This window comes from Cucurbita maxima, unplaced genomic scaffold (genome assembly GCF_002738345.1).
Source record: "Cucurbita maxima cultivar Rimu unplaced genomic scaffold, Cmax_1.0 Cma_Scf00036, whole genome shotgun sequence".
Lineage (NCBI taxonomy): Eukaryota > Viridiplantae > Streptophyta > Magnoliopsida > Cucurbitales > Cucurbitaceae > Cucurbita > Cucurbita maxima.
The window spans coordinates 2020467-2040180 of NW_019272052.1; the positions used below are offsets into that span (position 1 = coordinate 2020467).

General features: G+C 35.0%; 2 protein-coding genes across 2 annotated transcripts; one reads left to right on the top strand and one right to left on the bottom strand.

Moving 5' to 3' along the window:
- Nucleotides 1-2092: 2092 nt before the first annotated feature.
- On the bottom strand, nucleotides 2093-4285 carry LOC111468489 (auxin-induced protein 15A-like). The gene has a single exon (XM_023113746.1). The coding sequence runs from the start codon at nucleotides 2736-2738 to the stop codon at nucleotides 2256-2258; it is 483 nt and encodes a 160-aa protein (XP_022969514.1). The 5' UTR covers nucleotides 2739-4285; the 3' UTR covers nucleotides 2093-2255.
- Nucleotides 4286-14634: 10349 nt separating this feature from the next.
- Nucleotides 14635-19518, top strand: LOC111468498 (U-box domain-containing protein 35-like). The gene is made up of 10 exons (XM_023113755.1): nucleotides 14635-15063; nucleotides 15151-15191; nucleotides 15259-15339; nucleotides 15545-15753; nucleotides 15986-16031; nucleotides 16114-16408; nucleotides 16554-16655; nucleotides 17628-18056; nucleotides 18128-18883; nucleotides 19139-19518. The coding sequence occupies exons 1-10, from the start codon at nucleotides 14668-14670 to the stop codon at nucleotides 19223-19225; spliced, it is 2442 nt and encodes an 813-aa protein (XP_022969523.1). The 5' UTR covers nucleotides 14635-14667; the 3' UTR covers nucleotides 19226-19518.
- The last annotated feature ends 196 nt before the right edge of the window (nucleotides 19519-19714 follow it).

Genomic DNA, 19714 nt, shown 5'->3' on the forward strand with positions numbered 1-19714 from the left:
AAAATTTGAAGAAGAAAAAATCAGGATAATTATCAAATATAATTGAGCGTTAATATTTAGTCATGAATTATAGTTTATCATATATCATATTTGATTTTTTATTATAGACAAATATTTTTTATTAGTATTATATTATTTGACTTTTATTATAGTAAATATCTCGTATCCATTTATTGTCCTCCCTATTTATTGTTATTTTCATATTTTTTTTAATTTATTTAATTCTATAAATGATTATAAAAATATAACTTTTACTTATTAATATTACCTATAAAAAACTTCCTCTTTCTTTCAAACATTTTTATAAATTTTTAGAGACACGAGTGGATAATGTTTTTTTTTGTTTGTTTCTCGATTAATTAATTATGCTTCGATCAAATTAGTTTTAACAACTTCATTTAATTTGCTAGCAGAAAGTCGATACATAATTTTCTTGAACGTTTTGACATCATAAATCAAAGACATATATCTTAATTAATTGAATTATACTCGAATTCGTGAAAGAAATCAAATCTTAATTCATGATTTCCTGCTCTCATAATTATTTTAATTCTTAATAATTATCGTTGTATAATAATTTTTGTATTGTTCATCGAGAATAATTTAGGGTTCTAATATTTTTGTTTCTTGCTCTTCATTTTTTTAATATATATTTTTTTGTTTCCATTTATTAATAAAGAATAAAATAATTACCCTCCATTTATACGTAGCATTTTGGGAAGCCCAAAACAAAGTCATGAGAGCTTATGCTTAAAGTGGACAATATCATACCATTGTAGACAGTCGTATTCGTCTAACATGGCATCAAAGTCATGTTCTAAACTTAGTCGTGCTAATAGATTGGTAAATCTTCAAATGTCGAACAAAAGACTCCAAAAAGAAAAATGAGTCAAGCCTCCTCGAAGGTACGAAGGCAGTAAAAAAATGACTAAGACTCCAAAAGAGTCGAGCCTCGATTAAGGGGAGACGTGCTTTGTTCGAGGGGAGGTGTTGGATGATGAAAGTCCCACATCGGCTAATTTAAGGAATGATCATGAGTTTATAGACAAAGAATAGTGTTTCATTGGTATGCAGCCTTTTGGAAAAGCCCAAAGCAAAGTCATGAGAGGTTACAATCAAAGTGGATAATATCATACCATACTTGTGGAGAGTCGTGTTCGTCTAACAAGATGAATAATGTTTTTTTTTTAATTATTATAATGCAAAAAAATCAATGAAATATTAAATAAATTATAATATTTTAATTTTAAATTTTTGCATAATTTTTTTTTTTACTTCGATATCTTTTTGGAAATATACATATTGACATTTTTTCCGACATCCCAAAACCATTTTGGAATTTTTGTTAAAAAATATGTAACACCTAGTCCGATCGAGTGACTTGCTTTGACCGTACCATTTGTAACCGTTCAAGCACATCCCTAGAATATATTATCTATTTTGGCTCGTTATGTATATCCGACATCCTCACAATTTTAAAATGTGTTTGCTAAGGAAAAGTTTCCTCACTTTTTATATGAAATGCTTCGTTTTCCTCTTCAACCGATGTGATATCCCATATTGGACAGTGTTCCAACGAGGATGCTAACCCCCCAAGAGGAGTGGAGCATGAGATCTCACGTCGGTTAGAGAGAGTAACAAAAAATTCTCTCTCCTTAATAGACGTGTTTTAAAACTATGAGGATGACGACTATACATAATAGGCTAAAATGGACAATATCTATTAGCAGTATTTAAATTAAAATCATTTTCACTTTTAAAATAATTTTTTTAACTTAGTCTAAGCTTTTTTTAAAACAATGTTTGGATTTAAAAGTTTATTTTTTCAAACATAATATTAAAATAAATACTTTAGCTTAAAACATTTTTATTAAAAATTAAATAATTTTATTTTTGACAATAAGTAAATTTTGGAGAATTTGAACCTCAATTTTTTTTAAAAAAATTATATATATTAATTAAAAAGATTATATATATATATATATATATATATAAATTATTGTCCTACTATACTTGAGGAGAAGAAAAATAAAAGAGATGGAAATTATAATTTGGAACCGCAAAGTTTAAAATGATGATAATAATTAGGAAGAACAATGAATGACGATGAAAAAAATTTCTTAAAAAAAAAATTGATACAAAATTCACAGAGACCAACTTTGATTGAATCTCTCGATTTCAATTCTCTGACTAAAAACACAGAATCGAAGCAAGAAAATGTCAAATTAGGGCAGAAGAAGAAGGAGCTTGCGAATTTATGAACAATTTAGGGATGAAGTTAAGCTAATGAAGTAGTCTTCGCTGCAAGGAATCGTGAGGCCGCCCATTGGATGATCGAATCCAAATTCCTCTTCCGCCAGGTTCAGCAAATCCTTGAACAATGGATGATTCAGGTACGATATCGGAATTACAAATCTCTTCTTCCTTGTTTCTCCTACGTACACTGCGAAATGCCCTTTAGGAACATTCGTGACCGCCGATCCAATCCCGTATTTCTCCGAAAGTGTTCTCTGTAGCTTTTGCTTTGCGTTTGCTATTCCTGTCAAATGGATTCCCATCTCTGTAGGATTAGAAGAAAGAAGAGGCCCTGTTTTTGAATTGCCTTTTGAACTGGACTTGAAAGGACTTGTTATGGTACTTGTTAGTGAGCTTTGAGTCACTGAGTGAGTGTTTATGTATTTATATATAGAATTTTTGTCATGGATAAGTAGAAAGGTAAGAATAGGGGGGGAAAACATAGCAGGTGAAGAAATTGGCAATATCTCACATGGTTTGCCTTGTTTAGTGCAAAACACAATGGCCTACCATTTGCTTGCACAAATGGTAGAAACGAAAAATAGAAAAAGGAATGGCAACTTGGGAATCCTTGAGCCTCTAATGCAAAAAAAAGCACTAAATTATTGATGTTGGGCATGTTCTTGGCAACATGTAGTATGTCTTCAATTAAAGAAAAAATTTAAGTTCCATTTTTAGTTTACTTGCTTAAGCACTGAACTTGGACTGCTTCTTTAGGTTCTTGCTTTTTCGGATTTGTATTTGTTTTTTTTAATCCCCTGCCAACTAGCCAACCAGTCTTTGTGGGTTCATTTGGTTCACTCAAGGGTCCCTCAGTTTGAAGAAAGCAGTGACCCAGCTAAATTATGCATCTGCAGACAGTATCTCCATGAAGAGTCATGAATAGTACTCATTATCGAAACTTTTTGCAAGAGTTAGATGCTCGAGTGTGAAATTTTGTTCTTTCTATCGATTTAATGGTCCTTTGAACACTTTAAAACCCAGCTACTAAATGCTTTGATAATGGATTTTCGTAAGCATCATCAAGAATTTATGCTTCCAGGACATATAATAAATGCTGGTGTCGATCGTCATGTGGATTTAGAAAAGTAGAAGCTGTGACGAACTAGGTGCGAAAATATCTTAACTATCACTTTTTAGAGATAGGATGATGTCCAGTTCAACCAGGTTGGCGATGCCTATTCAATGGCATCACTATCACTCCATGAACTTTGAGAACTTTTTGAAAGTATAATGTACAACCGAAGCTTCAACTCATATCATTAGTTCTAATTATTGAGGCATTTACAAAATCCGTATGACCTTACTGTGTCAAGTACTGGAATGGATACTTCTGCATTTGAATCTTTAGCTGTCCTTGGCATTGGTATGCCAAGTTCAATACCATGATCTAGTTCTCCACTGGAAGGATCGAAGTCGTGTGGGATTAGGGAGGGATTGCGAGCTTCCATCTCGGTTGATGTGGGTAGGCAGTCCATGATTGAGAATCATACTACAGGATTAGCAGATCCTTTAGAATATTCTTTGTGGTTATCAAATCTTATCTCTAAACATAATCTCAACGGTTGTCAACTTTCCACCTTGGACAGTGGTTGTTGGAGAAGGCCAGGCACCAAGGCCATGAGTCGACTCTGAGAAAAGTAAACTACAACTTTTGGACAACGAAGGTCCGGGTTGACAATGATCTTGATTTCTAATTCCTTTCTATGAATCAAATGCTAACTAATGGCAGTTTGATGGTGAGGGATAAGTATTAGGGCTGAAAAAGATCCAATGAACAAGAAGGTTTATGTAGTGATAAGGTGGGGGAAGCATAGTATACATCATAGAAAATGCTACTTTTAGTGAGTGAAGATGAAAGCTTTGGAAGCCACATGGCTTTGTCTTCTGAGTCATTTTCTTTGTATTGATTGACATTCTGTACGATAAAGCAGCAAACGGTGACCTTCCACTTTCTTCAAATTAGTGAATCCATTGGGATCGCCTTTGCCTGAAACATGCTTTTATGATTTTCTTTTTAGTGTGATAATGAATATTTGAATTTTAAGATTCTCTTTTCAATGTGATAATCTATATATGAATTGTTGATATGGAAAGGTTGTGAATCTTCAATTCTCTTTATAAAAACAATAAACAAGAGAAGGAATTTAGTGAGTGAGATTATCTTTTTACCTTTGAATTACTAGAGAAAATTTCTCCCTCCTCTCTCATTTATATCTTATTTTCTAGCTTCTTCTCTCCTCTCTCCCTCTCTTCCTTTTTATCTTTCTCACCTTTGTCTTCCCCTTCTCTACAACTCTATCTGCTTCTATTCCTCTCTCCTCTCTCATCCCACCATGAAAAACTTTGTGTAGTCTAAATTGAGGGCCATAATGATCTTTTCTTAGTTAAATGGTCGAATAAGCTGTCTTCCAGCATGTAGATCTTGAAAAGTTACGTGAAAGTGTATATAAAAAAATTCATCCAATTTGGCTAATTGAGCTCAAAGTTATGACTTTTGGATTGTTTTAAACTTTTGCTTATTTATATGTTTGGCTGACAAAAACACACAAAAATTGTATTTAAAGAGTGATCAGTTAACTGAAATGGACTTGTTTCAAGGGAAATATGACTAAAAGATGATCTTAGAGCGTTTATGATCGCATTGTACGATCTTTGTATTGTACAATACGATAGGGGGATCTTAGAATCGTATTGTACATTCTAAGATCATGTTGTATAATCCTAGGATCCTAGTGTGTGATTGAGCTCACTTTAAGATTGTATTTTGGTTATATTTCTTTCTCGATAAAAGTTCGTTTTAGCTAAATAATCCTGTGTTTTCTTACGATTTGTTTTTTGTCTTCTTTCCAACCATGCATATAAACAAATCAAAATTCTATAACATCTTGATTTTTAAGGTCTTCAAAAGTCGAAATGATCGAGTTTAAAGTCTAAGAAATCATAACTTTGAGCTCAGTTGGCCAAATTAGATGTAACTTTTTGAGATGTACATGTTGGAAGGTATATCGTCAGTTCTTTCTACAGATGAACGATGGTGTTTAAGATGAGTCATCGAAGTTGGGACAGAGATAAACAAATTTGTAGATCAAAAGTTTCAAAGAAAAAAAAAAAAAAAAAAGCTAGAATGAGATAGGAGAGGGAGAAGTCTATGCAAAGGTAAAAAATAATATTATCCTTCAAAAAGGTAAAAGAAAATAAAGAAAAAAGGAAAAATTCACATTTTAGAAAGCATGTTAGCATGTTGGTTTTTTTTAGATTAGTTTCGAAATTGATAGGTTCATCGTGACTTGTCTCCACTTAGAAGAAGTCTATGCTTGTCTGATAACGGTTTAAATTGATATAATTATTAGTTTAAGATTAGAACGATTTCAACCAAGTTTAGGTAGGGCCTACAACCATCTCGTCCTCTCCACATATTTCAACTCGATAAGTCTCAATTGTTTATCATTCAAGATTGGTCCTTTTTTTTTTTTTTTCTTTCTTCCAGAGGACACCCTAAGATTTTATCTTTTGTAGACTTGGACCCTGGAAGGATAAAGATTACAAGAATCTCATGTATGGTCCCACATAAACGTGTTTCAACTTTAAAAATATGGTCCCATATAAATCTGTCTCCCGTTAATTTATCGAGTTTAATTTATCAACTTTGAGATTTTTTTTTGGTCCCTATACTTTTAAAATTATATAATAGATGTCTAATAGATTCTTAAACTTTCAATTTTGTGTTTTAATAGGACTTTGACTCATTTGATATTTTGAAAAAATCGCGAAATTGTTCATACAAAAGTGAGAGTCTAGCATTCATTAAGCATGAAATTTTATATTTATATTTAATATTCTAATTTATTTTTAAATTTCTATAATATATTTGAATCTATTAGCTATAAACTTAAAATTAAAAGTTCATAAACTTATTAGAATTTTGTATTTTTGTAGTATTTAAATTCTTTTTTATACTGATATTTTTTTTTTATAAACTTATTAGAATTTTGTATTTTTGTAGTATTTAAATTCTTTTTTATACTGATATTTTTTTTTTTATAAAATAAAAATACTTTTTAGTTTATTAATTTTTTTTATATTAAGTAGTCATTTTTATTATTTAACTTGTTAGAATATAAAATTATTATTATATGGTGGATGTAGTTTTATTTCAACATTTTTATTATTTAACTTGTTAGAATATAAAATTATTATTATATGGTGGATGTAGTTTTATTTCAATTAGTTATTATTTATTAATGTCAAATAAATGCTTAAAATATAATATATTATCATTAATATCATGACAATAGATTTTAATTATATTTTGTATTAATAGATTTTTCTAATAGAAATTATATTAATATCTTTTAGTTGATCCAATAAATTGTTAAAATAAAATAGTAAAATAAATCATTTGTTGAAATTTATGAGTTTTGAAAGATTTATTCAATTATCAATTCTAGGTCTTGTGCATTATTGAACACAACATGAATCAAATCACTTCGATATTTTGACACACTTAGTACTCGCCCATAGTATAATTTTGTCTCCACAAATTGGTCTCTTTTTTCGGGTTTTATAAAATTATTTTTTAGATTTTTTATGATCAGCATAGCATAAAGCTATTATTAGAACTTTGTCTATCATTCATTTTAGAAAAAGTTAGCATTTAGATGAAATCACTGTCAAGAAATAAAGTACAGAGGATTATTATGGACCAAAAACACTCAAAATCAACAATAAAAAGACAATTAGGTGAAATGAATTTTGGATAAGGTCCTACTTTTTAGTCTTTAAAATCCTTCGATTCATCAAGAATGGATTTGCTTCTTTTTTGAAGCACCTTTTGTGGTGAAAATTTAACACTTCTTTTCGGTATATTCTTTTTTGGTGCAAATATGTAAAATCAAATGAAAATACAAAAATATTCTTCAGAGTTGTGCTTTTTGTTCATTCTCGTTGGAATAACGTTTTTGGGATGTTTAGTTTTCGGTTAGCCAAGCACAGAGTTGCGACGAGATGATCGAGGAGTTTCTTCTCCATCTGTTGTTTCAGAAGGTTCATGTGGGAAGCTGGGGTCTGTGCTTGGAGTCTTTAGAGGGAGAGGAATAATGGAACCTTTAGAGCTATTGGTAAGGGTCCTTTCGACGTTTGATCTCTTGTCACGTTCTATGTTTCTCTTTGGACGTCGGGATGAAGTCTTTTTTGTAATCGAGAACTTATTTTTCTCGAAGGGAGTCTCTTTCTCTTTCTTTAATAGATTTCCCTTTTGTAGATTCAGTTTTTTTTTTTTTGGATGCTCTTGTATTCTTTCTTTTTTCGTTGGCTCTTCATTGGAAAAAGAAAATAAAAGAGGAAAATACAGAAATAAATTGTTTGGTCTATTTGCTATTTCAACTACTTGACCTATGACCCCATCAAATTCAGGGCCAAGTTCCTATAATCTTCATATGGCCAATGGTTTAGATATAAACATGAGACATTTGATGATAATGTATTTGTTGGCTAGGATCCAAAGTTCCAAGATCTTGTAGCATGCACATGCATATTTGGTCAAGATCATCGACAATCTATCGTTTTTGATTTACGTTTTTAAAAAGATTATCTGCCATATGACTTTGCTTATTGGTCTCTTGAAATGATTCTCTCTCCTTTATTTTTTATCAAATGATCCACAATCTATGAATGTGATGATGGCCAAAAAATAATTTGTTTGACTGAGAAGTGTAGGTCCTCATGGTTTGTGATAAAAGAGATTAGCAACAGGAAATGAAGTTCACCATGGCTCTTTGTTGGGGGACAGAGCCATGTGATCCTTTTGGATTATGACCCAAAACTCAATCCATTGCGGCTGTTCTTTCACTACAAAAAGGCTATTGGTTTTCAGGTTGGAACTCACAACTCCTCTTTTCTTTATATATAGACACACAATTCCAAGAACACCAATTCCCATCACAGAAGCTACCATTTACCACCACCAACCAAATTCCTTTGACCAAAAATGGGTATCCTTTTGCCAAGAATTGTAAACGCCAAGCACTTTTTGAGGCGTATTCGTCAGTCGTCGAGGACTGCCGTCGTGCCGAAAGGTCACTTGGCTGTATATGTTGGAGAGACTGAAAAGAAGAGATTTTTGGTCCCTGTTGCATATTTGAACAATCCTTCCTTTCATAGCTTGTTGAGTCTGGCCGAAGAAGAGTTTGGATATGATCATCCAATGGGTGGCCTTACTTTCTCTTGTACAGAAGAGATTTTCTTCCAGCATTTGGCTAGACATAGTTAGATCGAAAACACTCCTTATGGCCTCGAATAAGGGTCGATAACACCGCTGACTCCGGTTACCATTTTTGAACTGAGAAACATAGCATGTACTTCATTTTACAGAGTCATGAATAGTCCAATCTTCCATAGTAGTTCCTTCTGCAAAAATATGGGATAAGTTGATCCAAAGCTTAGGCCTATCTATTAGCGTTATGGGAACTTGGGAAGAACACTTGCAGCTAATGGAGGATCATTTAGATTTGAATGAAATGACAAACCTGTTATTTTCATGTATTATAAATCTTATGATATGTCCAAACTTCAAATTTCAAAACTGGAATTTTGCCTATTTCCTTTATTTCTGCATATAAATTGGTGGGTAAACAAGAGGTAAGAGTATCTACAACTATAAAAAAGCAAATAGGTTTTCCATGTGACACGAGACCTTATAATGTTAGGATAGAATATGAGAGAGCTCGTAACACATTCTATAATCTAGTTTTTCTAGTGTGAGATCTCACGTCGGGTAGAGAGGGGAACGAAACATTTTTTTTATAAGGGTGTGGAAATCTCTCCCTAGGAGACGCGTTTTGAAAACCTTGAGGGGAAGTCCGAAAAGCAAAGCCCAAAGAGGACAATATCTTCTAGCGGTGGGTTTGGGCTGCTACAAATGGTGTCAAAGTTAGACACGGGGCGGTGTGCCAAGATGATGCTGGGCCCCCAAGGGTGGCAGATTGTGAGATCCCACATCGATTGGAGAGAGGAATAAGTGCCAGCGAGGACACTGAGCCCCGAAGGGGGGCGGATTAGGGGAACAAAACATTCTTTATAAGGGTGTGGAAACCTCTACTTAGCAAACGCGTTTTAAAAACCTCGAGGAGAAGCCCGAAAGGGAAAGCCTAAAGAGGACATTATCTGCTAGGGGTGGGCTTGGGTTGTTGCAAATGGTATCAGAGCTAGACAGCGGACGTTGTGCCAATGAGGAGGCTGAGCCCCGAAAGGGGGTGGACACAAGGTGGTGTGCCTGCAAGGACGTTGGGCCCTGAAGGGGGTGGATTGGGGGGTCCTACATCGATTGAGAAGGAAGCAAGTGTCAACAAGGACATTGATTCTAAAGGGGGTGGATTGTGAGATCCCACATTAGTTGGGGAGGAGAATGAAACATTCTTTATAAGGGTGTGTAAATCTCTCCCTAGCAGACACGTTTTAAAAAACCTTGAGGGGAAGCCCAAAAGGGAAAGTCCAAAGAGGACAATATTTGAGGACAATATTATCTCAAAACAAGAACACTTGTTTGAGATTCGAATCACTCCACAAGCAAGATTGATCATGTCGAGCTTGAATGATTCTTGTTGATCAAATATCTCAAGGCAAGAACACTTGATTAAGATTCGAATCACTCCACAAGCAAGATCGATCATGTCTAGCTTGAATGATTCTTGTTGATCAAATATCTCAAGACAAGAACACTTGATTGAGATTCGAATCACTTCACAAGTAAGATTGATCATGTCGAGCTTGAATGATTCTACATGCAACCTAAACTACATAGAATTGCAAAGAAACTTAGCCATTGGCTAAAGAAAAGCACAAATGCTTCTTTTACTCTATTTTCCAAGTTTACTTACAAATACAACATACATGACTTTTTATAGCCTAAAAAATGAAACTATTAAAAGTATTCCAAGAGTTGTAACATTCATATTTTATGACCATAATTAGCCATTATGTAAATGTAACTTAAAGTAAATAAAGTCTTAAAATACAATAACTCTAAATTACTCTAAATTGTAACCCACCCAAAATTTATAACAATCAAACTTCATTATTCTTTAACGTGGCATGAATTGAAACATCTTTTGATAATTTTGACAACTTTTTTTTCGCATCTTCATTGAAGTATATTGTATGATTGATGTCTCTTAGTTCATATTAGGTGGGCTTGGCTTGTTACATCATAGCTGTGCTAAGAGAGAAAAGACTCAAAGCAAGCCTACATCTCTAGAAGCTAAAGTAAAGTCTCGAGTCAGAACTTCGACTAGTTAAAGAGAAAAACTAAAGAGAAAAACGGATAGAATTTACATGAAATTTGTGATGCCTATTTTCCAATATCAAAATTTTACTCCATAAACTTGGTATTGTCTCTCATAGTTGTCCATTCAAGTGAGATATCAAATCAATAAAGATATCATCTCTGCAATGAAATGTGAGTCCACCCATTGGATGATAATATTCAAATTCTTCAGTAGCTTGACTAAGCAAGTCTTGAAAACATGGTTGATTCAAGTACGTAACTGGAATCACGAACCGTTTCTTTTGATTCTCTCCAACATAGACTGCACAATACCCCTTAGGAACGGCTGAAACTCTCTGGTTTCCTGTTGTAGAAGATCGCCTAAGAAGACGACGAAGTCCCATCGATAGAAGAATGTTTCAATGTTCTTTAGGAAAGAGAAGGGAATCAGAAGATTTTGTGCTGTTTGTATAGGCTATCAAATAGGCATATATATAGAGAGAGTGCTATCAAAAGGTTATTAAACCAGTGGCCAGAAATCTTTGAATGATAGCAAGAAATGAGTGCTTATGCACATGGTTTTGTCTTCCAAATACTGATAAGTCCTGTCTTTATCAAAGAAGATTGCAAGCACTGACCCCGTTGATACCCTGAGAAATACAGTGGCAGCATTTTATATGAGCTTAAGCACATGAGCTACTTTTTTGGATGATACTGTCATTGGTGGCATATGTCTTGGACCGTATCTGTCTATTTAACGCAAGTTCACTGAATGTAAAAAGCTATACTATTTCCCATTTGATAGTCTTCCAATGATTGTTGTCTTGTTTCTACTTTTTTTTGTAGCTCTAGAAATCTGTTCGACATGAACCACGTAAGTAAATGGATTCGGATGATGCCCAACCAAGTATATATTATAGATTTTGTGAGGTTCTAGATTGGTTGAAGAGGGGAACGAACTATTTCTTATAAGGGTGTGGAAACCTCTCCCTAGTAAATTCGTTTTAAAACTGTGCGCCTGACGCCAAAAAGCGGACAATATCTGCTAGCGGTAGACTTGAGTTGTTACAAATGGTATTAGAGCTAGACATCGGGCGGTGTGTTAGCGAGGACGCTGGGCCCCTAAGGGGGTGGATTGTGAGATCTCACATCGGTTGGAGAGGGAAACAAAACATTTCTTATAAGGGTGTGGAAACCTCGCTCTAGTAGACGCATTTTGAAACCGTGAGGCTCAGGGCGATACGTAACAGGCCAAAGTGGACAATACTTGCTAGCGGTGGGCTTGAGTTATTACAAATGGTATTAGAGTCAAGACATTGGGCGATGTGCCAGCGATGATGCTAAGCCTCCAAGGTGGTGGATTGTGAGATCCCATATTGATTGAAGAGGGGAACGAAGCATTTCTTATAAGAGTTAAGGAAACCTCTCCATATTAGACGCGTTTTAAAATCGTGAGACTGATGGCGATACGTATCGAGCCAAAGCGAACAATAGCGATGGACTTGGACTATTACAGATTCCTTTGGTTGAATAAAATGTTTATGAGAATACTAATGTTACTAGAGTAAGCTTAGGAACACTATGTTGAGCCTAAAATGATAAGTGTTGACTCACTTTTAGAATGCCTATGAGCTAGTTAGATGAATTTTTCATGTTGCATTATTAACACATTTTGTGGAAGTTATTATGTGTTTTATGATATTGTTATGACTATGTATGATTTATGTGATGTGTCGTACTTACATGCATGTAAATCTCTTGAGACACCATGAATTGAAATGTTGTAAAGTCTATCAGAAATGTCATGATATGTATGTTAGCTGCGTAGTTCGTGTCCTATTTCTTCCCATAATTTGATTGTGTGAGAGGTCGTAAGACTATACGTAGGCCTAGGGTTTACAAAAATAGGGTATTCACCTAATGGGTCTATGTGCATGTGTGTGGATTGTGTATAGAGAAAGAGAAGTACTATGCATCCAAACCAACTCAAAAATAAAAATTTTAACCTAAGGCTATAGACAACTTTTTCAGTCCCATAAAACATAAAACAATAGTTGCATGCGTTCACATTTCTCAACTCCAGTGTGGTCACTTATTGAATTTTATTAAACGTTCATCTCTTTATTATTAATCATTTTTCAGGTAAAGCAAGAATCTCATGTCATGTATAGATGATGGCGTCTGCAAACCACAGACAACATTTTTCTGCATTTATGCTATATGATCATTGTTAGGATAGCTTTATAACGTTGAATTTGTTAGGGGTTGTAAATTTTTATTTGTAGTGAAACGTGAGGCCACCCATTGGATGATAGTAATCAAATTCTTTTATAGCGTCTATTTTAACTCTAGAGGTTCGTGATTTTTAACATGGTATCAGAGTCACGCCTTTAACTTAGCCATGCCAATAGGGTTTTCAAGTGTCGAACAAAGAAGTTGTGAGAATCGAAGGTATAGTCAAAAGTGACTCAAATGTCGAACAAAGAGTTTATGTTGTTTGAGGGCTCCAAAGTAAGAGTTAAGCCTCATTTAAGGAGAGATTGTTTGAGAGCTCCAGAGAAGAATGCCTCAAGTGATGAAGTTGTGAGTTTTGAAGGTGTAGTCAAAGGTGACTCAAATATCGAACAAAGAGTGTACTTTTGTTCGAGTGCTTCAGAGAAAGAGTCTAGCCTCGATTAAGGAGAGGTTGTTATCCACTTTTAAGGGATGTATTTCAAAACACATAGTAGCTAAAAATTTGTTTTTGTGTTTTTTAATTAGTTGCATTCATGTGAGATCCCACGCGGTTGGAAAGGGGAACGAAACATTCCTGATAAGAGTGTGGAAACCTCTTCCTAGCAAACAACGTTTTAAAACCTTGAGGTTGACTGTGATACGTAACGAGCTAAAACGGATAATACCTATTAGGGGTGAGTTTGAGATATTACAATTAAAACTAAGTCGTAGTAATAAATAATAAAAAGATTGGATCAGAAAAGAATCATGAAAATTAGAACGTTGACGTATTTTCATCGGGGCTAATGATGAGATTTGGAGAAGAGATTCATCCATTAAATTATAAAATTAATTTTTTTTAAATTTTATTAGAGTAAAGTACTAAAATAGAGAATAATAGTAAGGAATGACACTTGATTCTATATCATCTTTTTCTGTATCACAGTAATCAAATAATAAATCTTTTTATGATTATTGTTGTTTCTATTTTTTTTTTTGTTTTAAAAACATTGTGTGTTTTCAAATAAAATCAATAATTTTATTACATTGGAACAAAACCCCGGGAGAAATGAGAGATATTTTGTTTCACCACAAAAATTTATTTATTCAACGAATTTACATATAACGAATTTACATATACAGAACAATAAAGGTGGAGTCATCATGTTGACTATCAGCATTCATTTGGTAATAAGATAATAACGAGCTTTCATTTGGTAATAAGATAATAACGAATAAAAAAATAACATCAAAGTCAAATGATTATTATTATTTTTTTTTGGTTAAATTAAAATATAAACTTAAATTTTTTATTCGGTCTACAAATTTTAAAATAATTTATGAATTGTAAATATAAAATTAAAGGACAAAATTGAAACTAAATTCGAAGAAGAATAAAAATATAATATTTTGAAATTTATACGAAAAATAAAATTCAGGACTAAAATTGGAATATGTTTTAAAAGAATTTTTATATAATGAAATTTAAATTTTAATTTGATGTGTAATAAAATTAAGAATTAAAAAAATATCATCCGATTTTGTTTAAAGGACGTGAAGACTAAACCACAGTCATATCTCCCGTCTCTTACAAGAACAGGTACAAATTTCGCTGCAAACCAATCCAGATGCCAAAACTGGAAAAATTGACCCCTTTTTCTATTTTAGGGTTAGAAGGGTTCGAAAAGGAATCGTTGTATCTTTTTCTATTTTAGGATTCGAAAAGGAATGATTTGAAGGAGAGATTGACTAAAAACTTCAACCAATCTTCCTTTCACTCGATCAAATCCTAAATTTACGCCCTGAAAAATTTCAGACCATCCCCTCAAAAAAAATGAGGCCGATTCCAAGTAAGTAATATCATCAAACTTCTCTCTATATGTGTATATGTATGCATGCCAAAAGTCAGCCGTGGATATATAATAATCAAATCAGTTGCTGAGAAAAAATTTCAAACAATGTGGCTACAGAAAGGAAACGGTGTTAATGGCGGCAAAAAGGGAGGAGCAGGCGGAGGGGGAAAGGGGTTGGTGGCTATTGCTATTAACAGGGAAAAAGGAAGCCAAAATGCTATCAGATGGGCCGCCGAGCATCTGCTCGGAAGGGGCCAAAATGTGGTATTAATCCATGTGGTTCAGAGACCTTCCAGTGCGGCTGCTTCTTTGATTGGGGAAGCCATTATTTGTAACAGTGATGGCGGTTTCTCTGCTGATACCCCTCGGAAACAGCAGCTCGAGATGCAGACGAGGGACATTTTTCTCACCTTCCATTGCTATTGTACTCGCAAGGATGTAAGCTTTTGTTCATCACTGCATTTTTTATTGTGATTTTTGGGATATGAAATGAACTAGGGTTTTTTCTTTGTGTTGATTGCGTAGATTCAATGCCTTGATGTTATATTGGAAGACACCGATGTGGTAAAAGCATTAAATGAATATGTCTCGTACGCTGCAATCGATAACTTGGTGCTTGGGGTTCCTACGAAAAAAAGCATTAAATGAATATGTCTCGTACGCTGCAATCGATAACTTGGTGCTTGGGGTTCCTACGAAACATGGATTTATTAGGTAGTCATTTTCATTGATTCGTCTTTGATTTAGGGTTGGTTTGGCATGACTTTTTCAATAAGAAACACAATTTTGGCGCATGAACAGTCATTCCGAACAGGTCATTAGAATTTTACATTCCGCGAATCATTATGGAAGAATGTGAATTCTCACATCTCCAGTTTCTCCAAAGGCTTATGATGGGAATTGGTGATTTTTATAGTAGGTTCAAGACATCGAGCGTGGGAGGTAGCGTGTCGAAAGGGGCACCAGATTTCTGCACTGTGTATGTCATCTCAAAGGGGAAGGTGTCGTCAGTGAGAAATGCGTCTCGCTCAGCTCCCTCTTTTTCTCCTCTACATGACCATTTACAGAAATTATCCAAGCCAATCGTACAGGGAGCAATCACTCCTCGACATAAGTTTCTTCTAAGAGGTTTGTTCTTCGTGCTGAACTCAATTCCAAGCATTTTGTGTATGGTATATGAAGAAGTTTTATTGTGGCAAGTTTTCAAATTTGTTCTTTGGATAGTTCTATGTGATAATTTGAGTTTTTTTCCCATCAGCACAACCCAAAACAACTAATTTAAGGAAATGCAGATGAATGATTTACATTTTTAAGGAGTTTGGGTCAATGGGACTTGTATTAATTCTTCTTTCGTATGCAGATAGGGCATCGTTCAAGCCTCGCACCATTCACGATGAATTAGTCAAGTAAGTTGTGCTAAACTAGAGCTTGCGGGTTATATTTTGGAAGTTGTAAGATGTGCATAGACTTTCTCTCTAATTGGAATAGGTCACCTATCTCTCACGGAGGAGAGAGAATTTCTATCACGAAATGTAGCGGAGGGTTCTTTGAGACAGAATCCGACATATCCTTTATAAGCTCTGGCAGACCAAGCATGGATCGTACTTCTGTTGCATACGACTACTCTGATTCAGCTCCCTCGCGATTTTCAACCAGTTCAGAGAGTAGCTTTACATCTGTACCATTTCAACCAAAATGGACAGACCTCAATAATCTCAATGATTTCTCATCAGTTTCAGATGAGAGCTGCAGGACACCATGTTCCTGGTCATCTCAGAACTTGGTCAGCATATATTATCTTTACTTGTATTGACTATATTATATGATGCTAGTTCTTGATATTTTACTTGGTCAGCATATATTATCTTTACTTGTATTGACTATATTATATGATGCTAGTTCTTGATATTTTTAATTACATCTCACAGGATGAAGCAGAACTTGAAATGAAGAGGTTGAAGCTAGAGCTTAAACAAACTATGGAGATGTACAGTACAGCATGTAAAGAAGCACTAACAGCAAAGCAAAAGGTTTATATATGNAATCGTACAGGGAGCAATCACTCCTCGACATAAGTTTCTTCTAAGAGGTTTGTTCTTCGTGCTGAACGCAATTCCAAGCATTTTGTGTATGGTATATGAAGAAGTTTTATTGTGGCAAGTTTTCAAATTTGTTCTTTGGATAGTTCTATGTGATAATTTGAGTTTTTTCCCATCAGCACAACCCAAAACAACTAATTTAAGGAAACGCAGATGAATGATATACATTTTTAAGGAGTTTGGGTCAATGGGACTTGTATTAATTCTTCTTTCGTATGCAGATAGGGCATCGTTCAAGCCTCGCACCATTCACGATGAATTAGTCAAGTAAGTTGTGCTAAACTAGAGCTTGCGGGTTATATTTTGGAAGTTGTAAGATGTGCATAGACTTTCTCTCTAATTGGAATAGGTCACCTATCTCTCACGGAGGAGAGAGAATTTCTATCACGAAATGTAGCGGAGGGTTCTTTGAGACAGAATCCGACATATCCTTTATAAGCTCTGGCAGACCAAGCATGGATCGTACTTCTGTTGCATACGACTACTCTGATTCAGCTCCCTCGCGATTTTCAACCAGTTCAGAGAGTAGCTTTACATCTGTACCATTTCAACCAAAATGGACAGACCTCAATAATCTCAATGATTTCTCATCAGTTTCAGATGAGAGCTGCAGGACACCATGTTCCTGGTCATCTCAGAACTTGGTCAGCATATATTATCTTTACTTGTATTGACTATATTATATGATGCTAGTTCTTGATATTTTTAATTACATCTCACAGGATGAAGCAGAACTTGAAATGAAGAGGTTGAAGCTAGAGCTTAAACAAACTATGGAGATGTACAGTACAGCATGTAAAGAAGCACTAACAGCAAAGCAAAAGGTTTATATATGTCCAGATTTAAGTCATTTTTTGAATGTCAAGAATCAATCTTTCAGTTATATCATAAGTTTTCCCATAGGCAATGGAACTGAATGATTGGAGACGTGAAGAACAACAAAAACTAGAAGAGGCACGACTTGCTCAAGAAGCAGCAATAGCTATTGCAGAGCAGGAGAGAGCGAAATGCAGAGCAGCAGTGGAAGCAGCTGATGCAGCTAAGAGAATTGCAGAGTTAGAATCACATAAAAGAGCAAATCTAGAGATGAAAGCACTTAAAGAAGCAGAGGAAATGCCGAGAGAATTGAAAAATATTGCACAAAGTGACATCAGATACAGGTTATATTCAATTGAGGAGGTTGAATCGGCAACGGAACGTTTTGCACCATCTCGGAAGATAGGAGAGGGAGGTTATGGACCTGTCTTTCGTTGTCGTCTTGATCACACATCGGTTGCGGTCAAGATCTTGCGTCCTGATGCATCTCAAGGGAGGAGTCAGTTTCAGCAGGAGGTGAGGAACTTAAAACAACTTTGGGATCATTTTTTAAGAGCAAATGATTTAGTTGGATATTGTAAATGCAGATTGATATATTGAGTTGCATAAGGCATCCCAACATGGTACTTCTTCTAGGAGCATGCCCGGAATATGGCATTCTAGTGTACGAGTACATGTCCAACGGAAGTTTGGAGGATCGACTCTTCCGAAAGGGGAACACCCCTGTTATTCCTTGGCAATTGAGGTTTCGAATTGCTGCTGAGATTGCTACTGGCCTTCTGTTTCTCCACCAGACAAAGCCAGAGCCATTAGTGCACCGTGACCTCAAGCCAGCTAACATATTGCTGGACCACAGCTATGTTTGCAAGATAAGCGACGTCGGTTTGGCTAGGCTTTTACCTGCTGTGGCCGAGAATGTAACACAATGCTGCATGACTTCGGCCGCTGGAACTTTCTGCTATATAGACCCTGAGTATCAACAAACTGGAATGCTTGGGGTTAAATCTGATGTGTATTCACTAGGTATCATGTTGCTTCAACTAATTACAGCCAAGCCGCCCATGGGGTTGGCTCACCAAGTCGCTCGCTCTATTGAGAAGGGGACTTTTCAGGAGTTTTTGGATCCAGCTGTGACTGATTGGCCAGTGGAACAAGCACTTTGCTTCGCTAAATTAGCACTTCAATGTGCAGAACTTAGACGAAAAGACAGACCAGATCTTTGCAATGTTGTGCTGCCAGAACTTAACAACTTGAGAGAATTTGGTGAGAAGAAAATGGAGCACATGGTGTCATGGGCCATTAGTGGATCTTTGAGCGGTTTTAGCGATGCCTCAATGGAGCAGGTTAGTATGCAAAATTTTAATAGTTGTTGGGTAGTGTATAGCTTTCAGTTTGGTTTTTGAAAATTTAGACCTCATTTCATAACATTCATATGTTTGATAATTTAGTCGCAAAATAAAGTAGAATTGTTCGATAACGTTCTTGTTTCTGATTCCTAGCTTTCGGAAAGAAGTTTGGGAATAAATTTGTTTGTACATGCAAGTTCAAGGACCAAAAGTTGTCAATAGTTAATAATCATTGGAAACGGTTCAATACAGGATATAATGAGCGACCCGCACCTAATGATGACTTCAGAAAGTTCCAAGGGCCAGTCTAGCGCATCGTCACAGGCAGGAGGAGACTGAGGTACCATATTACTTCTACAATCTATCGCTACCTCTTGGCCTTTGGCCTAACCAAGGAGCAGTTAGATATACATATTAATATTGAACATAAAGTTGATATCTATGTAACTTATCATGCCACTTTTCTCAGCCCATTCTTCTTGCCAACATGATTTCTTAATATCTACCCTATGATATTCCTTCAAAAATGTGTGTGCACATGAAGGTTGAGAGCTGTTTTACTTATTTGAGCTTCCATTGTACTTTAACTTCATTTCTGAAAAATTCAGAGCTTCTCATTGGTGTTCTTTCTAGTTTATCTACTTAGAATTACGTTAGTGAATTGGAAAGTCTTGATTTCTGGTTTTGAAGGTTCATTTTTTGCCAATAATCAATGAAAAGTTTATATTTTGTTTTAAAAAGGAAGCAGGAGAGCTGACAAACACTACAATATGATCTTCTCTAAATCCTTTCCCTGAAAAGATTACACAATATCGTTTACCAACATCA